We start from the raw sequence: 21270 nt of genomic DNA, 5'->3' as shown, positions 1-21270 counted from the left end.
GAGAGACAATTTGGAGAACTGGATTTAGATGTAAAGTCCCTAGACCTGTGTTTAAGAATTCTGTATGACTTCTGTTTCTCTCTTTTAAAAATTTTTTTGATCAGAGAATCTCCAAGATTCTTAACTAGTTTAAATTCCTTTTATCAAGTCTTTATTTATTACATGTAATGTAATTATTACATACATATATAATAATATATTATATATAATATAATAATGGGTTCTACATTGCTGAAAGGGTATTCATATATACTGAATCATTTGGGGAAAGGCTTTACTCTGTGCTTTTCAAAATCCCACTTATTCTTCCATGAACTTGATTGTTGGAAATCTTCTAAATTTTCCATATTTTTGGTATTTAATATTTACAATAAAATAGAAGAAATCCACAAGTGTAAACTTCCTGGGCTCTTACACAATATCGGTGTCTTAAAGAATATTTCAACACTTTCTGTTTTCAAGCAAGAAACTTTGCATGTGCCCAATGAGTTTGCCTTCCTCAGAACATTTTGGAGTGAAATCCAGAGAAAGAGGAAAAGTTGATGACAGGAAATAATATTTAACACACTGACATTTGCTCACTATGCCTCAACATGGTCTGTGGCTCAGGTTTCTTTTAGGTAAAATGAGAGGATTAGATATGACAAATTCTGTGTTGGTGTTTCTTTCTACCCATACCTCCTTCAGATAAAAGAAGGAGGAAACACCAGCAGTTGTGATATGTGGTTGAAAACTCAGCAGATTGGCTTGGCCTAGGTGGCAAGTGGTGGAAGTGGGAACCAGAGAAGGAAAGGAGACTATTCAGTGGTGGGGGAGAAGCAACCAGGCTATCCTTGGACCCTCAGCCAAACTAGAATAAAGTCCAAGAAATGGAGAACTTTTCTCCTTCAGACTTATGAATCCCAGCAGATGTGGGGAATCTTCTCTCTTCCCTCCTTCCATCCATTTAGACAGGAATTAAAAAACTCTTAGATGTTTTGTTTTCTTATCCATTACTGGTCAAATTTTGGTATACTGAATCTCTGAAAGCAAAGAGAATAGTACAAGGTGTAATATATTTAGACATTTCCATACTAAATCCTATTGATCTACCTCCCTTATATGCCTTTCTGTGACCCAAACCCAGCCTCCTTCCATAGTATATGATGCTTATGGGAAAAACTGAGGATAAGAGTGATGCTGTTCAGAGCAAGCCCTGAGTAAATTGGTAGACTCTTCCCAGGCAAGAAAAGGGAAAGAGAAATAAAAGAATCTAGAATGGAGATGTTATTTTTCAAAATATTTTGGAAAATTTAGTCATTTTCTTATCTTTAGTTGAGAAATATCCATTATAAGAAAATTCTGTCAGAATCTCTATGTTCAAAGGTGACAGTCAAGATGACTTCATGAGAGCAAATGAACCCTGAATCACCAAACCTTCACTGTATGTTTCAGCACTGGGGACTTCTTGCAAATAGGGAGAGAAAGGCATCATGAGAAAGGAAACAGTACCATCCTCATAAATCCCTGCTATGTAGGCCTGGAGATATTGGCCCTGAATGGCAACTTCAGGGGATGTTGCTCTGGGCCCCAACTGCTCTACACAAATACTGTCAGTTTTCTATCTCCTCTTCACTATTCCTCCCTGGCTGGTCTCCGACTTTTCTCCAATGCAGCACACAGAGGACTCTGTCTCTCCTACCTTTCACAGGGATGTTCTACCTGCTTCATCAGAGAAGAGATAATGGTTTTTGGTGATAGGGAAGCATTAAAATAGTTGATATGAGCTCCATAGCATGGACCTGACATTAGCTCCCCAATATGAACAATAGGCAAAGATGCCCAGGTATGTAGGAGGTAGAGATAAAGGAGTGACCATTGCCTAAGATTAGTTGTGTCTTCCTTTGATGTTCTCTCAGAACACAGTTTCTTCAATGTTCTGTCCTGGCCCTCTATCTGCTTCTCACAGTAAAGGCACATGGGACTGTGGAGACCACTCATCATCAGGTTTCTTAAACCAGTCCGCTTATAACTGGTTATATGACACCCAAATCCTGCAAGGTAGAAGAGGGTGAAGAGCAGCAGGAGAACAAGAGGGTACTAGAAGCCTAGTGGCAGGAGGAGGAGTGTTGTGGCCCAGGAGTTCTGCAAGCAAGAAGCTCTCAAGACTTCAACTCTTCTCCTATGATCTCAGACCCCAGTTGCTCCTGCAGGTACTCTCCTTTTTATAGAGAGGAGTTCATCCACACTCCCAGCCAAGATGCTCAAGGGAAGGTCAACTCGGAAGAGCGCATATGGGAGAAGCCCAAGAGAAGGTGGGCAAGCTAGGTAAACCAGTCCTTTCAAGGACTGAATCTAAGTCCCCCCCCAAAAAAAATTTGGGAAGGAAAAATCAGAGGGCAAAAATGTTCACACAAAAGGAATAAAGGAAAATAGGTGGAATCCTCTATAAAGAGAATGAAAATAACATGCTTACAGAAAAGGAGAAACTAAAGAGGGTACGATCTCTGATTCAGCCAGAGAGAAAGAAATCAAATTAGAAAAATATAACAACTCCTTTTCTGGTATGTCAGAAGAATATTTGTACCAATTCATGTACAAATTCCAGTTTTAGTAGCTCTAGAAACACATTTTAAAATCACAATTTTATTTAAAATATTTAAATAAGTGCAAGTTAATCTAAAATGGCTTTGTCAGCTTAGTTTTATATTTGTTTTAATATCACTAGAAACTAATAAAATGTTCATGGAATGGCGTTGTGTGTTATTATGTTTTAGAGCTTTTACAGCTTATTAAATGAAGCATAGACAGTAAATTGGAGAAGTGTCCATGAATTGTGACCTCTCCTCTCCCAGTCTTCCTACATAGTATTCCCTCTTCATTCCCACATGCATCAAAACTTTCCCAGGGCAGAGGAGTGAGATAAGAAGGCCAAGATGAGGAGAGAGAACTATCAGCCTTTGGAGAAAGTTACTCCTGGAACGAGTAGGAGTCATTTTCCATCATTCAAGTGCATGGAGGTGTGTAGACAGATTCTAGATGACAAGAAGAACGGGGGAAGGCCAAGAGTGAGGGATCTCTTTATGAACTTTAAAGTTCATAGAGTTTAAACCAGGATCCGTGCCCTTTCTTATTTAGAAGTCAATCAGGATGTGCTGCTTTCTCTTCCAAAGACATACCCTTGGTCCTTGGTTCCTGGTTTCCAAGCACACTCCAACATATCTACCCAATGGATTAAAATTTAAAATTCCAATTGAAAAGCAATGCAAAAAAATAAGTCTTATAGTCAAAAAGGAAGATTTTTTTGGTTAAAAAACCTGCACGAGACATTCCCCTGCTTTAACCTAAGCCAATGTGTGAAGCATCACAGAGATTGGGCGTTCGGTTCCCTAGCCTACGCCATCAATTAGCAAAGGCAGAAATAATCTTGCTCCATTTTACCAGGAATAGGAGCAACATTCACACTACTTGACCAGTGCCAGGAGATCTGAAAAAAACAGGGAAGTGGGGTGGGAAGGGGAAGTTTATAACATGAGCAAATTCTCTGCAGAGTTGTTCATTCTTGGAAATCCTCCTTGATTCAACCTTCAAGAGATCTATATGGAACTATGTCCAAAGAGTACTAAAGTTGTTCATTCCCTTTGACTCAGCAATTCCAATTCTAGGTCTATATCCAGAAGAAATCATAAAAAAATAGGAAAAGTCCCAGATGTTCCAAAATATTCATAACAGGTCATTTTGTTGTGACAAAGATTTGGAAATTGAGGAGATGCCCATATATTGGGGAATGGTTAAACAAGTTATGGTACATTAATACCCTGGAATGTTATTCTATAAGAAACATAAATGGTCAGACTCTAGAGAAGCATGGAATGAATTACAGGATTTGATGCTGAGTGATGGGGGCAGAACCAAGAGAACAATGTACATATCAAGACATTGTGAGATGATCAACTTTGATGGAAGTAGCTTTTCTCAGCAGTTCAGAGAGCTAGGACAACCATATTAGACCAGCTATGGATAATGTTATTCCCATCCAGAGGAAGAAAAACTAAACAAATTAAAACAAAACAAAAAAGAATTTTTAAAAAATTCTTTAGAATCTTATGAACACTTAATAAAAAAAATCTCTTTCCCTTAATCCGAATTTCTCATACCACAAATATATATGTACAATGTTAGCCTGACCTTGCCACTGAGGAGAAGGTGTTGGGAAGGGTGGGTGGCAGTAAATTTTGCAACTTAAAAATATGCATATGCATAAGAATGAATGTTGATAAACTTTCATAACATGTATTTGTAAGAATAAAATATCAGTAAAAAAGGAAATCCTCCTTGAGCCTGAGGCTAAGATCAAAATTGGGAAGTTCACAACCCATGTGAAACAAAGGAATTTACTTTAAAAGGGACAAATATTTTCAACCTCTCCATCTGAATTGGGAGGTTATAGAACCTTGGATCACAGTTCTCTTGGGCATTGGCTCTCTCCAACAATGATAATCTCCAAAATCCATAGAAACACACATCATCTTCTAAGTAGAGGGTTCCAGTTCTTCAAAGGTTGGATCAGAAAGAGCTGTCCTGAAGTTGGAATTGACATGGTGACCATGAAGTAGGAAAAGTGCTTTTCAGAAAGAGCCAAAAGGAACCTGGTCAGAAATGTCCACTGTGCCCACCAGCCCTCCAGGACTTCCTGATCTCTAAGCCGGATTCTCTTTAAGGAAGGACATTCCCTTCTCAAAAGGAGTTTGTTCTAAGCCTTATTCATCACCACCTACCATATGACCCCAGAAACATGAATCAATTGGACTCTCCCAGAGAAACCCCTTTGGGTTGTGATGGGTAAACCACCAACCCATTGGAGTCCCCCGACAGTCTTCTCTAGTCAAAAAGGGGTCCTGCCTAAAAAAATAAATAAATAAACAAAAAGGGGTCCCAAACAAAGCAATGCATCACTCCATACCATCATAGACATTGTCCATCCCAGACAGTGTCCACTGTGAACAGAGAAATGATGGCCAGAAAGGTTAGCCTTGTCCAGTGACAAACTGCGTTTGGGGTCCCCATGTGGGGCCCTTGAGGACAAAAACCACAGAGAAATCTAACAGAGAGCAGGCTCCTCTTCCACCCAAGAATCATGGACTTCCAGGGAGCAGAATAGAAGCACAAATGAGGACTGACTATGATCCCTTATCTTCCACTAATTTTCTATTAGCCTAACATGCAATCAAGGCCTTGAGTTATTTACAATTTTATTCACTTTCCTAATGAGCTTGGAAAAGTGGGTCCCCTAAGAGTCATATATCTTAAGTTGACCATTTCCCTGGAATCAGTTGTCTTTGGGGCCCCAAAGTCTTCTTTGGGCTTCTCTGTACTGGAAAATAAACAAAAGTCTGTATAGCAGAAGATTGTGCTCCCTTGCCCTAGCCCTGTGGAGAGGCCCAGAATGTAGTCTCAGATATTAATGAAAGATAAAAGGACCTGTTCAAAGGCATGTGAAACTTGAATTCTTTATGATTTGTAAATGCTTTTCTAGTTGAATCAAAGAAGGAACATCCCTACCACTGTGGAAAACAAATTAGTTCTATTTAAGGTTACTGAGTCTCAGAATAGTTGTGTAGGGAGTCTCCTGGACATTGGAGGAGGAGGTTTTTGCCTCTTCTCTCCCTTTCTTACCTCCATCCCTAGTCATGGCATCTTGTATCAGATGTCAGACACAGCTATTCCAAACATCAGATGCCAGGTTGATTCCCACCCAGTCTGTTAAAGTAATTGCCAGCTAGAAGGATGTATGTGGGCCCCTGGCTGGAAGGAATAATTCTCTCCTCCCTCCATCATACTGACCTGCTAGATTTGAGAAAACATACAAAGAGAGAAAGCCCTTCCAAGCCCCTCATGCCTCTATCTAGGTATAGGTCATAGTGAACTAGTTTTTGCCCACTTTCCACACTGACACTGTATATTTGTGAGAGATTGTGTCCTAAACTAATGAACTACCATCCTTGCTGTGTCATTTAGATCAATGCTCTAAATAGGATGTATTTTAGTGTCCTAATTGATTAACAGGAAATACATGGGGAATAGAATTATCAGAATTAACTACCCATTTCTATTAGAATCTCACTTAGCAGCCCACTTGGAAGAACCAAACTATAAGATGGAATAGATATTACGCTGTGACCTAGAGGGATGTTACAATAACAAAACAGCTTGTGTAACTTTTCCTAATCTTGGTTTTAAATGACTTGAGTAATCAGGGACTCTCAACCTTGGAAAGTCACTGGTAAACTAAAGTGGTGTGTAATTGGTTATTGACTTTGGGACCTGGAAGTGCCCCAATTCAATGCTATAGAGAATGGACAGAAAGGAACGTGAAGTGTACCCTCATGAACTGGGGGACCAGGTCAAAGGGTTAAAACAGCCAAATCTGCAATAAGTTATGAATAGACCTTGGGAGTTACCATCACATTTGGGGAAAGGCTGTTGATTAGAGCCATTTTTACCTTGTTTTGTACATCCCAATACCACAGAATAATCTCATTAGAGTTTCTCTGCCTTTTTGTGACTTTGGAAGAACTTAAAGCAGAGCTAACAAGAAATGGTACCCCAATGGGAAACTGAGAGAAATACAGAGATGAGAATTCTACCAGATAGGCAGGCAATTTATGTGATCACAATCTATTGAAAAAAGTCAACAGCAAAGAGCCCCTTTCTTTTATTGGGGTCACTCTAATCTTTAGTGCTAGGTGTAGAGCCAGGACTTGATGAATGTTTATATCAGAAAACTTATTTGATTATTTTATGTTAGCCTAGTGATATGACCCTAGAGTGAAGTCTCTTAGTCAACACTAAGTAAATATGGCAGTTACGGTATTAATTACTGCCAAGCTCTTACAATTTTTCTAAATCACCTATGTGACACTTTTGACCTACACCAAGTAATGGGCTTGCTCGATGTAGGGAGTGGGATGGGAGGAAGGGAGAGAATTTGGAATTCAGGGATTTTGAAGTGAATATCAAGACTTGCTTTTGCTTATAGCTGGGGTAAAAAATAATGTAAAACAATTAAAAAAAAGAAAAAAGAAAAAAGTTCTACAGCACTGGACATTGAAATAAAGAGCCTGCCTTATGAAAAATGAATACTTAAAAAATTTAAATAAATAAATAAATTACCTATGTGAATATTATCCTACCAAGTTCATGGTTACCACTAGAAAAATAACAGAGAGACTGGTGAAAATGTGATTTAGCAAATTAAAAACAATGTTGAGATTTCTATTTCTATTATCATTATTTTTCGTTCATTTATTCATTCACTCACCAGTGATTAGTGTGTACATCCAATGAACAAAACAATTTGGCTAATGTGATCAGGGCTAGAAAAAATGTAAAATTCATCTCATTCTGGGAACCTGTGGATGCATACCTTTTCACAATTGTTCATAGTTTCTGCCCTTGTCCTATCTATCACACTGCCCTCTGACTGATACAAATCTGCTTATTTTTAATCACTACAAAGAGATGACTGGGTGAGAGTGAAAGAAGTATTCTGGAAGGCTTGGAAAACCCAGTTTGAGAGAGAAAATGATCTTTTAGAAATCTCATATACAGATACTTAGTAATTAGCTAGCTGTGTGACCTTGGGCAAGTCACTTAACCCCATTGCCTTGCAAAGAAGGAAGGAAGGAAGGAAGAAATCTCTATACACATAGGAGCTGTGAAGACACCAGTAACTGAAAGAAATGGAGATGTTTCATAATTTACTTTTAGCACTTGAGTTTTAAAAGTTTTCAAGATGAAGGATGCAGGTGCAGAGTTTTGGGCCAGGAGACCCTCACTCTGATGAGGTCCATAGAGACTCTCACTTTGATTCTGATCAAAATATTTTTTACGTGCACCCAAGAGACATGAAAATGCATTGCCTTTCCATAAACCAAGATGATGAGGAATAATATCCAGGAGGGAGGAAACAGCCCATAAAAACAATCCTGCTCTTTCTAGTTTGGGGATCATTCTAAACAGAATTTGACTTCATGTTGCACCTTCTGTTTCCCACATAAGAGAAACTGTTCAAAACTTGAGCATCTTTTAGGGGAAAAAAATGAACAAATCAGGGCTATGTTTTACCTTTCATACTACTTGACTCTTTAGAGATTTGAGATACTGAACATGGGCTTGGGTAAATTGAAGCTCTTGTTCTCTAGATTATGTGTGATCTTGGTTTTACTGTTTCCTCTTTTTGAATACCAGATAATGAAGGGTCCTTGTCATTTAGAAAGAATATATAGTCCCACATATAGAAAAGAAGGAGATGTAATGATAGGGGGCTTCTTCTCCTTGTTTCTGAAGAAAGAGGAAAAAATTGGCAAGGTATTCTTTCAATATTCCCCTACCTGGATGGCTGCAGAAGAAAAGTAAGTCATTATTTTTTTTTTGATTGAAGAAATTGTCATCTCTATTTCTGACTGACTGGTATATTGGGAAAGTTGTGTTTTATTTACCCTCACAATTTTGATTAAGTAAAGACCTGGGTTCTTCTAGAAACCTGATAGTCAAGGAGGTTGATAAATCAAAAGCTCTTAATGTGCAACGCAACAGGTCAGAGCTGCAGAAACTATACATATACACTCTATATAGTCATTTTAAACAGTAAGTCATTCCCATAGATGAAAAAGTACTCACCTAGTATGTAAATTAAAGAGATCTATCATGGAGCAAATGCCCTCAAAGTTTGTGTTTAGATGGCAAAACTATATACCCTAAGAATGAACTTGGTTAAGAAATGGTTATTTGTTCCAAATAAGAAAGGAAAAATTCTTTGTCAGACCAATATATTACAAAGAAGTCCTGGAGATCACTTATGTATGTGAGCCTTAGGTGTGGTTTGGAGTAAGGGAATTTCTGTATCTTTCTGTATCTTCTAACTGAGGGAAAGATCTAATATGAACAATCTTAGACAACAGTTCACAACTCCGGCAACAGCATCTTAATGTCTCATTTCCCCTATATAACCTCCAGCATTTGTCATTTTCTATTTCTGTGTGATTAACCAATCTAATAGTTATAAGGCGGTATCTCAAAATTGCTTTAATTTGCATTTCTCAAATCAATGGAAAATTAGAACATTCAATATGGCCATACAGAACATTGATAACCTCATCTGAAAACTATTGATAGCCTGTGATCATTCGACTTTGGGAAATGACTTTTTTAGATTTGACCTAGTTCTGTATATACTTGAGAAATGTGATCTTATTAAGAAAAACTTGTTTCAATTATTTTTCTCACTTACTATTGCAATCTTTATTTCCCTGTTTTATTCCCCTCATCCATATTCATTCTGTTCTCTTTCTCCTTTCACTTTATCCTTCCAGAAAAGTGTTTTGTTTCTGAAAATCCCTCCCCAAGGGGTTTTTCTTTCTATCACTTCTTTTCCCTTATGCCTCCTCCCCCTCCTACTTTCCTATAGGATAAGTTCTATTTTCAATTGAGTGTATATGTTATTCCTTCTCTGATCCAATACTAAGGAGAGCAAAGTTCATGTAATTCCCTCACTTTTCCCTTCTTCCTCTCCCCTGTAAAACCATTTTCTTGCCCATTTTATATGAGATTCCATTCCTGTCCCCTTCCCAATCCACTCTTCTCTCTCTCTCTCTCTCCTTAACTATTTTATAGAATATGGGAAGGTAAGATAAGGTCTATGAAGGGCAAAAAATAGATCATACATTTACGGTCATAAGGAACAAGTTATAGAAATCAAATGGGGGCAATCCCCTTTGATTAAACAACCTATACAAATAGGAAATGCAAAAGGAGAAAGTAAGCAATAATATAGAATTATGGTTCATTTCTTTTCTTCTGGAGATATCTGATGTGCTTCTGTATGTCTGGATTTTCAGACTCTTTCACATAAAAATCAGTATGATAAGAGAAATATATCAAGCACAAATTTTATCAAGTCAAAGTTCATTTTTCCATTAAAGAAACTTGAAATTTAGAACCTCTTAGATCATATAAACTACATTTTGAATTCTTAATTGTTATACTGAGAACTTAGTCACTATTAGGATAAAAGATTCTATTACAAAAATGAATGTATTAAAGATTACTAAATTTACTTGAGAGTTTTTAACCTATATACTGGATAATAATTTTAGTGTATATCCAGTAAGTGATTTGCCCATAAAACAGTTTAATTTTTTTTCTGATGTTTCAAAAGAATCAATAGTCTTGGGTGAAAATGGATTTCTCTAAATAATTTTTTAAAAATTTGAAATAGATTACAGGTCATGCTGCTTCTGATATACTTGGTTGATTAACATTCCTTTCCTTAAAACAGAATTTGAGATAGTTATGACAGCAAATCATGTTTGCTTAAATATCCCCTTAGCACTTGAAAAGCTACAAGGATCTTAATTTCCATAGAAACATCAGCTGACAAAAGATGCCAAAATTATACTTTATTAGAACTAGATAGTTGCAAGCAAAAATGGCATAAAGTAATGTTATTTTTGTACTGATCACCAGCCATGAATACAGAAATTTAATACAAGGACTAGGGACATAGGAAAGGAAAACTTTCCCTTTTGATTTAGATGTCAGGTAAGTCTATGTGGATGACAAAATGCTGTGAGCAAGATATTCCAAGTCTGCCAGGTGAGACATTAACATAAGTCATATTTGAGAAACCTAGTTAGGAAAGTACAACCTCTGACTTGGTTGAACAATTATTTTTCCAACCTTTCCAAACTATCACCTGCAATGTCCATGTCTGAACTTCATAGGGTTGCTGGTCTCATAGGCATTGATGCAACCTAAATTTCAATACCCACACTCAGCCTCAGAAAGAAGGCTCATTTTCAGTCTCCTGAGGTCTTTAATGGAAATTTCATACAATCATAAAGAGATTTAGATTGAAACGTTATAGTCTTAAGGAATAAAATATGCCATGTGGTGACTATAATCTTATAGTCGCAATAATAATACATTATATCAGAAAACCTTTGCAATTCATTCTATTGTTTTACTTAAGAATTGTATTTAAAAATAAAATATAAATTTGGAATTAAAAATAATCCAATTGCATTTAGAACCAGCCTTTATAAAAAATATTTTATACTGGATTATATTCAGTTATTAACCACATTTAAAAATAAACATAGGGGCGGCTAGCTGGTGCAGTGGATAGAGCACTGGCCCTGGAATCAGGAGTATCTGAGTTCAAACCTGGCCTCTGACACTTAATAATTACCTAGCTATGTGGCCTTGGGCAAGCCACTTAACCCCCATTGCCTTTCCAAAAAAAAAAACCCATAAATGCAAACCAGAGCTTTTTGAATCCCTTTTTAAACAATTAGAACATGTTAATTGACTTAAAAATTCTAACAGGTGCTACTAATTTCAAATATCACTAGAGCTGTCATGAGAACAATCAGCTATCCTGGTAGGACAAGATATGAATTCCATTAAACATGTTTTCATTCACAAATATTATTGCTTAGAATAGTCAAAACCAAAAGGAGGTCCTTACCTTTAACCTTGTAAAGAGATTCTTCAGGGATTGAAACTTATTTTATGCCCTGAAATGATAAAAAGAAATTTCATAAATAAAATGAAAATAAGTAAGTTTTCCCTTCATTTGCATTTGCCAGAGCTAAAATGAAAACAAAATCATATCAGCAAAGCTAACAGTGAAAATCCTGGGACCCCGACCTCATTAGTTAAAGTAGTGAGAACACAATTGTTACCATCAACATAAGATTTTTACAATGAATTAATCTACAAATGAAAATCATTCACAGAAAGAAACTTTTGCAATCGTTTATCACAAATCTCCCAAGTACCAAAAAAGGGTAACAATGAATGCTGTCTCCCATTCAAGGAATGCAATTTCTCCTCATTTCCATGTCTCCAATTGCTATTTTTTTTAAATTTTCAACTCATTTGTCATAAAATCTTTTCTGTTCTCCTAAGCTGTTCAATACTTCCTCCAAATCTTGTGCTGTTACCTTATCTCTAATGTAATATACTGTTTGCTGTATGGACCTGCCTCCTCTGTTGACTAGAATGTCACTGCTTGAGGACAATTTGCTTTGTTTTCTTTTCACTTTTGTCTCTGCCTTCCCATTACTTCCAAATTCCTAAACTCTAGAGGGACCTCAAAAATGCTTATAAACTGACTGAAATCACTTCTTAATCATTTCAGTCTTTGCTCATGGGGAACTCTAGTTTCTGTCTTTCCATTTGTGATTTTGTGGGCATTTATTTAATTTCTCTTCCATGTTCGTTTTGTCTTTCTGAGGTCCTCAATACTGGTGATATTCTCCCCTTGGTGTCTCCTCTCTCTAAGTTTTAGAGACCAGTCTTCCCTGTTCTCCTGCCTACTATTCTTATTTCTCCTGCTCTGTCTCCTTTGTGGATCCACTTCTGATCACACCATCCGACAGTAGGTATCCCTCAGGGATCTGTCTCATACTTGCAAGTTCAGAATTAGATATGTATTTTGTTATATTTACACAAGCTAGAAAAACAGACTTCCTGGTTTTTTCACTTCCATTTCAAGACTAGAAATATTATAATGTCTAAAGCTATGGATAATTTCATTCTGTGTGTGTTTATGTGTATCTTTGAAAGGATCTTGAAAGCGATTTAGTCTCTCCTTTTACAGAGACTGATGATCATGGTGCTGAAATGATTTTCATATGACCATAGTTTTAGGAAATGCTTGGGACAGGAGGTTTTGAGTCCATGTCCAACACTATCTAACATGACAACTTGTCATTTCTGTACATATAAGTTTTGACTAGTTCCTTACAATTGTCCTCTCACGGGGGCAACTAGGTGGCACATTGGGGGCGGCTAGGTGGCACAGTGGACAGAGCACTGGCCCTGGAGTCAGGAGTGCCTGAGTTCAAATCCGGCCTCAGACACTTAATAATTACTGTGCTGTGTGGCCTTGGGCAAGTCACTTAACCCCATTGCCCTGCAAAAAAACCAAAAAACAAACAACAACAGCAACAGCAACAACAAAAAAAAATTGTCCTCTCACTTTAGGTCAATTCTCAACAATTACCAGCATTTGTTTGCTTTCCAATTTGCTGTGAATGAGATCAACAATGACCCCCATTTGCTGCCCAACATCACCTTGGGATACCAGGTGGTCAGCAACTTCCATAATGACATATTTGCTGTGGAAAACTCATTGGTATGGCTGTCAGGAAAGGGTCCAACCATCCCCAACTACAGATGTGACAGGCAACTCAATTCACTGGCCATCATTGGAGGAATGTCAGATAAACTCACCATGGCCATGGCGACCATTCTAAGACTTTATAAAGTTCCACAGGTAAGAAGTCCAATACTGTCACTCCTTTTCATTTCAAACAGTCTTTGTATTTAAATGAACAAATCCTTTATAATCTCTTTTCTGGAGCAGTGAGTCGATCAAACAATTAACAAGAAGTTCTTGGCGCTGTTCTGACAGAGAAGATACAAAAAATGGGAAAGATCCCCTCCATCAGGGAGCTCATTCTATCATCTAGATGAGCTAGTTCTATATCAATTTAACTCTTTTAATTTGAACCAATTAAAAATTGACCCACATAATAGTCCCTACACATCCTAGTTCATCTTTTTTGTTTGTGCTGAACTCTGGAGACTTTAGGTGGAAGAAATATTTCCATTTCCTCATCTCAGAAATTCGAGGGGAAAGGGAATGCTATCTCTCTTCAGTATGAAACTGATTTGTGTACTTTCTATCAAAGGAGAAACCTCTAATACTCGACTTCAACACTTTAGTTAACCAGTAGATCCAATTCTGCTTTTAGAATGATCTTTTAACTTGGATTGAGAATTTGCCCCCAGCTTGAATCTGGGCCCACCTGCGCAAATGTAGGAGATATTACTTCAGAACAGAAATAGCTTATATATTCTACTGAAGCAATGTCTAAGAAATATAATTTTATCAAATATCTTACAAGTATTTTCTAACTGGGTACTCATAGAACTTTATGATGAATCAGACAGGGTCTTTATTGCCATCCAACTAGTGAAAACAAAATTAGTTCAGAAAGGGCCATTGTACCTACCTAAATTTATTATGGTTTCTAGTTCCTGCATTGTGGTGAGAGAGTTCTAATAATCCTACAGGCAAGAAATTTCTTTACATATTCAGGACTGATCTTTGCTTCCTCTGGCCTGGCTCACTGATGATCTCTGTGTCCAGGGTGATATGTCAGATCTTTGACAGGATAGTTCACAGAGGGGCTAATCATCTTGAGATTCTTCTGAATTCATTGTTCCTACTAATGACTCTGCCTGTGTATCTGGATGTAAAGCAAATTTCCCCAAATCTTTCCAAGTTCATATTTTTTCATTTCTAGACACTTGTCAAAATTTCAGAAGAAAATGACTGGAAAAAATCATGTCAATAATTTTGTACTGAACTTTCTTTGTATGCTAGCATTCTGCTTCCCATAGGGATACAAATATATTTGTTGTGAGCATAATTCTGCACCTCAAAAATCTTATGTCTTAGGATGGGAAGTTAATATTTCAAAGGAGGCCTCAGTGAGGGGAATTTCCCAAAAGTTTTGGCTTACCTGTGAGAGGAATGTGAAGAATTCTATAGAGGACGTTGTCTGAGGTGCTAGATGAACTGAGCAACATGTGGAAGCACTTGCAAAGTCAAATTGATCTTCCAGGAAGAGAAGGTTCTTTAGATTCAGTGGGGTAATCTCCTGTTCAGAGCCGTAAGGTACCTAGTTGGGACAATAAAAGAACACAGCTACTATGGGATTCACTAGAATTGTCACCACATTGTGTGAAAGGACTGAGGGAAATATGGAACCTTGATAAGAATCACATCCTAGAAAGTCCTAGATCATCCAAGTCCAAGCTGTTTCCAACATTTCACAGGCTTGAATTGGCAGCAAACAGAGCAAGTCTGCTCATGCTTGATGGACTAGTCTAATAAGTCACATGCCATCAACCTCCACTAAACTAAGGCATACAATGAAATCTGTGCTCAAAATCTTCTCTTCCATGGAAACCCAGAAATGCATAATGTATAAATATATAGATATATAGATACCCATGGATTGTGCATTGTTCTTTTACTTTTCATTCTTTCTTTAAGGTTTGTGAATAAGTGCTTAGGGAAATCATAGAATAATTATTCTACTTTCAACTATTGAAAGGCTTTAACTTTCATCACTGGTCTCTTTATCACCTAGCACTGGTAGTATGAATAATAAAAAATAGCCAAGTCACATCTTTGACCTAATCCACAAGGGTTTTGACCTGTTAACAAAGAATCTTCAGAGAGTGAAATGATCTAGGTAAGGGAGTGGCCAGTCCAGACGTGTTTTGTATTCAAAAACATTCTTTCTCCTCATCCCCTAAGAAAATTCAATTTAACATGAAGAGACCTTTTTATCTGAGTTATTCCACAACCCTTAGAGTCTGATTGACTTTTGGTGATTCTCTGCCAGACCCTCCCTTTGAGAAAGGTCACCAGGTAAATCATTATTCATTGTCTCAGCTCTGCTTCTGAATTTCTGGATTCTGTCTTTAAACCAAAACAATAAGGAGTGCCTTATTCTCCCTACTCTCCTCATTTTGCTGAACTTTATTCCAGTTTGTCTTCTATTATATGTTCAATTGAACAAGTTATATTATATGATTGTGATATAATTATTATTATGTATAATTATATTATATATACTCTATTAGATTATATATAGTATAATGCAGTATTATATATAATAATATATTATAAGAGAATTAATGAGGTAGATTTTTGCAAAAACCTGAGAAGCACATGAACTAATGCACCATGAAGCAAGCAGAATCAGAATATAATATACCATAACAGCAATATTCTACAATCATCAACTGTGAATGAGTTAAACTTTATCAGCAACATAATGACTTGAATACAATTTGTGAGAAGTTTTGATAAGTGTGCCTTGATTATTCAGAGGAAAAAGTGATGGATTTTGAAAGCACATTGAAACTCATTCTTTTCTACTTTATTATTCTTGGGTTTTATTTGGTTTGAGTTTGGGGTCTTCATTTTCTTTTCAATATAAATAATATAGTCACTGCCTATGTTTGATCTATATAAGAAATCTATAAAAAATTTTAATTTCAAGGAAAGAAGAGAATTAGAGGATGTGTAACAGAAAACTATAAAAAACAAATATTAAATTTTGATTGTATAAAATTTAGAAAAATAAAATTGAAATTAAATGTGACACCCTGCTCAAATAAACCAAGGATTTTACTTATTTGAATGGAAATAGCACTTCAGCATAATAATTCACACATAGAAATTAATTGTGGAAAGACAATTACAAAAGAATACAGAAAGTTTACCAATTAGACCTCTTAAGAAACCAGACTTAGCTCTTAAAAATTATCATTGAGATGAGAATTATCATTCATTTTCCATTGACTGGCCCAGTTATAATGACAGAAAAATGTTCAGGTCACTAGAATGATAGACTTATGTACACAGTTTCAAGTCTAATTTACGATACCTCAGATAATGAGTGCCATGAGTGTAAATGAATATATTCATAAAACATAGGTATTAAGAGAAACTTAAACCATTGCGCTGTTTGGTTTAAATTGGATTTATACATATTTGCCTATATACCTTATTTTTCTGCATGCTCTATGGTTTAGTAGGTCTTTCATGGCTATTATTTCTATATTTATTTGCTTTTATTGAACATATTTTCATCTGCCATTGAGATATGTGCATGTGGCATATATTTCTGGTCATTAGCATAATCTACTAAGGGTCACTTGATTTTGTATGGTTTCTGTTGCAAGATTGTTTTGGCTGTTGTTGGTTTTCTTAAATATATATTTTCTCCATTTATTATTACTATTATTTCTCATAAATACCTCATTTTCTTATCTTCAATGAAAGAGTGTTTCCTTGTTTGCAACATACTCAGATCATCTCAGGCACCCACCTAGAGGAGGAAATATATTTTTTTGAAAAAATGTTTATTTATTACATTTTACATTTCAAGTTGTATTTATATCTTCTCCCCTAGCCCTCTTTGTAGAAGCCAAAACTGGAAAGAGATTAATATGGGAACAATACAATATAGATTGTATATATCATTTCTTTATATGGAGATGGATAGTATTTTCCCTTTTGAATCATTCAACATTAATTTTACTTTAAAAAAATTTTTTTTGCTCAGAAAAGCGTAATCATTAAGAGATAGTATCTCAAGCATATTATTGGTGTTGGGTTCAATGTTCTCTAGGTTTTGATGATTTGCATCATTTCAGGTGAGTCTTTGCATGTTTTGTTTTGTTTTGTTTTTCCCTAAAATAAAGATGATTTCATTTCTTATAGCATAGTAATATTCCATTACAATCACATGCAATTTATTCAGTCATTCCTCATTTGATGAACATCCACTTAAATTCTGGTCTTTATGAATCCTAAGAGAGTCACTTCAACTATTTTAGAATATATTTCCTTTTCCCATTATTACCTTGAGAAATAGATCTAAAGTGTTATTGCTCCATCAAAATGCATAATTGTTTTGTACAATTTTCAGTGTAATTTCAAACTGTTCTTCTGTTGGAGCAGTTCAGTTACACCAGCAACACATTAGTATCTCAAATTTTCCACAACTGCTCCCACATTTCTTTTATTACCCATTCTCTCTTTTAGCCAGTTTGATAGATATGAAATAGTATCTAATAGGTGTTTATATTTGCATTTTCATAATAAATAAGAGAAAAGGACACCTTCTTAGCAAATGCAGGTAGAACAGTTCCCAATTCATATAATTTTATAATTTATTAATTAATTTTTTTAGTCCAAGTATGTAAAGATAATTTTTAACATCCAGTTTTATTAAGTTTTCTACTTCCCACTCTCCTGTCCCCTCATAATAAAAAAGCAAGTAATTTGATTTAGGTTAAGCACATACAATCATGTTACATATATATATATATATATACAACAGGATAAGAGGGAAAATCCATGAGAAAGAAAAAAACAAAAAAATATATAAAAAGTGAAAATAGTATGCTTTGATAGGCATTCAGATTCCATTCTTGTTTCCATTCGCATTTCCATTCCGGGTGTGAATGCAATCTTCAGCTCCAGGTCTGTTAGAAATGCCTTTGATCCAGTACTGAATTGCTGAGGACACATAATGTGAGATGTTGATCATCTTACAGTGTTTGTGTTAATGTTCTCCTACTTCGTCTCACTACACTCAGCATCAGTTCAGACAAGTCTCTACAGGTTGTCTCTCAAATCCAGTTGATCGTTATTTCTTACAGAACAGTGGTATTCCACCAGATTCATGTACCACAATTTGTATAGCCATTCTCCAATTGATGGGCATCCTCACCATACCCAATTATTTACCACTACAAAAAGAGCTGCTTTAATAGTTTTGTACATGTGGAATCTTTTCCCCTTTTATGATCTTTTTGGGATAGAGACCTAGTCATGGCAGTTCTTGATCAAAGGAAATTCACAGATTCACAGATTCATAATAGAAATGATGAAGAATTTCATTCAAGACAATGTCAACAATGAGACAACATACCAAACCTTGTGGAATGCAGCCAAAGCAGTTATTCTGGTAAATTTCATATTGTAAACATTTCTTTGAATAAATTAGAGAAAGAGAAGATCAATTAACTGGACTGGACTTGCAATAAGAAAGCTCAAATCAGAAAAGAATTAAAAATTCCCTATTAAAGACCAAATTAGAAATTCTAGCAATCTCTGGGATTTTGCATTGAAATGTAAGAGTGAACTTAAAGGGGAATCAGTGAGACTTACCCTCATACTAAATTGGGTATAGAAATCTATCATACCCTGGAAGGGAGGGAAGATTGTGGAAGGGGATGATCAGATGCAAAACACTTCTGAGGTAGGACAGAGTGAAAGGAGAGAAAGAATAGAATAAATCAAGTGGGGAGAAATAGGATGGCGGGAAATACAGTTAGCAATATGAACTGTGTTGGGGAAAATATTGAAACAAGTTTCTCTGATAAGGATCTCATTTCTCAAGCAGAGAAATGAGTCAAATTTATAAAAAATAAAAGCCATTCCCCAATTGATAAATGATCAACAATTATGAACAATTTTCAGTTGAGATTATCAATGCCATTTAAATTATTTTTAAAAAAAAAAACATGTCCTAACTCACTATTGATAGGAAAAATGCAGATTGGAACTATTCTGAGGAACAACTTTATATCTCCTGGATTGATTAATAATAAGACAGAAAGAAAAAATGACAAATTTTGGCGGGAATGTATGGAAAATAAAACATTAGTACACTGTAGGAGGATTTGTGAAATTATTCAACAATTCTGTAATTTGGAGCTATGCCAAAGGGATAAGCAGTCATACCTACCCTTTGACCTAGCAGTACCACTACTAGGTTTATATTCCAAAAGAGATTAAAAAAAAGAGGAAGGAAAGGGACCTATATGTATATGGATATTTAAAGCAATTCTTTTCTATTAACAGAGAAGATTGAGGGAATGCCCATTGGTTGGGGACTAGCTGAACAAACTGAGGTATGTGAGTATGACAAAATGCTATTCTGTTATTAGAAATGATGAATACAATGCTATCAATAAAAACTCCACATGAGCAGATGCAAAGGGAAATGTGCTTTATGTGTGTGTATTACATACATACATACATACATACATTCATACATATATAAATACAGTAACTGCAATGTTGTCTGATGATCAGCTGTGAATGACTTACTTTTTCTTAGCAATGCTCTGACCCAAGAGAACTCTATAGACATATTGAACTAATAAATAAAACTAAACTGATTTTATGAAAAAAGGTAATGAATTAAACTTCGTTTAATCTGATTTGCAAATTTAAGAATAAAACCAAATTGCCAGTATCAAACATGAAAAGGAAATCACCATAAATGAAAAAGAAGTTAAAGAAATAATTTAGTTATTTTACCCAAGTGCATCAATAAATCAAAGTCAGCAAATCAATAAATTTGACAATCAAAGTGAAACATGAATATTTACAAAAATATAAATTGCCCAAATTTAGATAAGGGGAAATGAAATACTTAAATAATCCCACTTCAGAAAAACTAATTGAACAATGCATCAATTAACTCCCTAAGAAAAAGGAATTCCTAGTCAGATGGATTTACATGCAAATTATGGCACACATTTAATGAGAAATTAAATACTATTTAACATAAACCATTTGAAAAAATAGGTAGAGTCTTGCCAAATTCATTTTAACACATCAACATGGAGCTTATACCTAAACCAATCTCCCTAGTGAATTTTGATGTAAAAATATTAAATAAAATTTTAGCAGAAAGATTACAGCAAGTTATCACTATGATAATGCACTATAATAGGCAGAATTATAACAGATATAAAGGAATGTTTCAATATTTTGAAAACAATCAACAAATTGATCAAAAAGCCTTTGACAAATTACAACATTATTCCTATCAAAAACGACAGAGAGATTAGGAAAAAATGGAGCTTCTCTTAAAATGATAAACAGTATCTATCGAAAACCATCAATGGGCATTATATATAATGGGGACAAACTAGAGGTATTCACAATATGATCAGGGGTAAAACAAGGATGGCCATATCCAAATTACTATTCAATATTGTATTAGATAAGTTCATTATAGCAATAAGAAAAGAAAAAAAATAAGAAATTAGAATACATAATGGGGAAATTAAACTCTCACCCTTTGCATATTATTAAGTGGTAAATTTTAAAAACCCTAGAAAATCAACTAAAAACTACTTAAAACAATTGTGAAATATAGTAAGGTCACAGGAAATAAAATTTACCCATATAAATAATCAGCATTACTTTATAGTGCCAAGAAAACTTTTTGTAAGAGATAGAAAAAGAAATCTCTTTCAAATAACTGTAGACACCATAAATTATTTGTGAATATGCATGCCAAGAGAAACCCTGAAACTATATAAACATAATTACAAAGCACTTTTCATAAAAATAAAGTGAGACATACACAATTGGAAAAATGTTGTTTGCTCATGGTTAGGGGGAGTTAATATAATAAAAAATGAAAATTTTGCCTAAATTAAATTACTTATTCAATGCCATACCAATTAAAATACCAAAAAATATATCATAGAACTAGGAAAAATAGTAAAAAAAATTTCATCTGGAGGAGCAAAAGGACAAGAATATAAAGGGAATTAATGGAAAAAATGCAAAGGAAATGGGTCAAGCCATATCAGATGTTAAAC

The 21270-nt window shown here is 35.3% G+C and overlaps 1 protein-coding gene across 1 annotated transcript in view; it reads left to right on the top strand.

The window, feature by feature from the left end:
* Nucleotides 1–8148: 8148 nt before the first annotated feature.
* Nucleotides 8149–21270, top strand: part of LOC141516647 (vomeronasal type-2 receptor 26-like) — a 34549-nt gene continuing 21427 nt past the window's right edge. Inside the window, exons 1-2 of the mRNA XM_074227650.1 lie at nucleotides 8149–8393; nucleotides 13033–13324. Of these exons, the coding sequence (XP_074083751.1) occupies nucleotides 8149–8393; nucleotides 13033–13324 (537 nt within the window). The remainder of the gene's footprint in view (nucleotides 8394–13032; nucleotides 13325–21270) is intronic.

The sequence above is a fragment of the Macrotis lagotis genome, chromosome 3, assembly GCF_037893015.1.
Source record: "Macrotis lagotis isolate mMagLag1 chromosome 3, bilby.v1.9.chrom.fasta, whole genome shotgun sequence".
Classification (NCBI taxonomy): domain Eukaryota; kingdom Metazoa; phylum Chordata; class Mammalia; order Peramelemorphia; family Peramelidae; genus Macrotis; species Macrotis lagotis.
The sequence above is the reverse complement of the archived record's forward strand: the minus strand, read 5'-3'. Positions and strand labels throughout refer to the sequence as shown.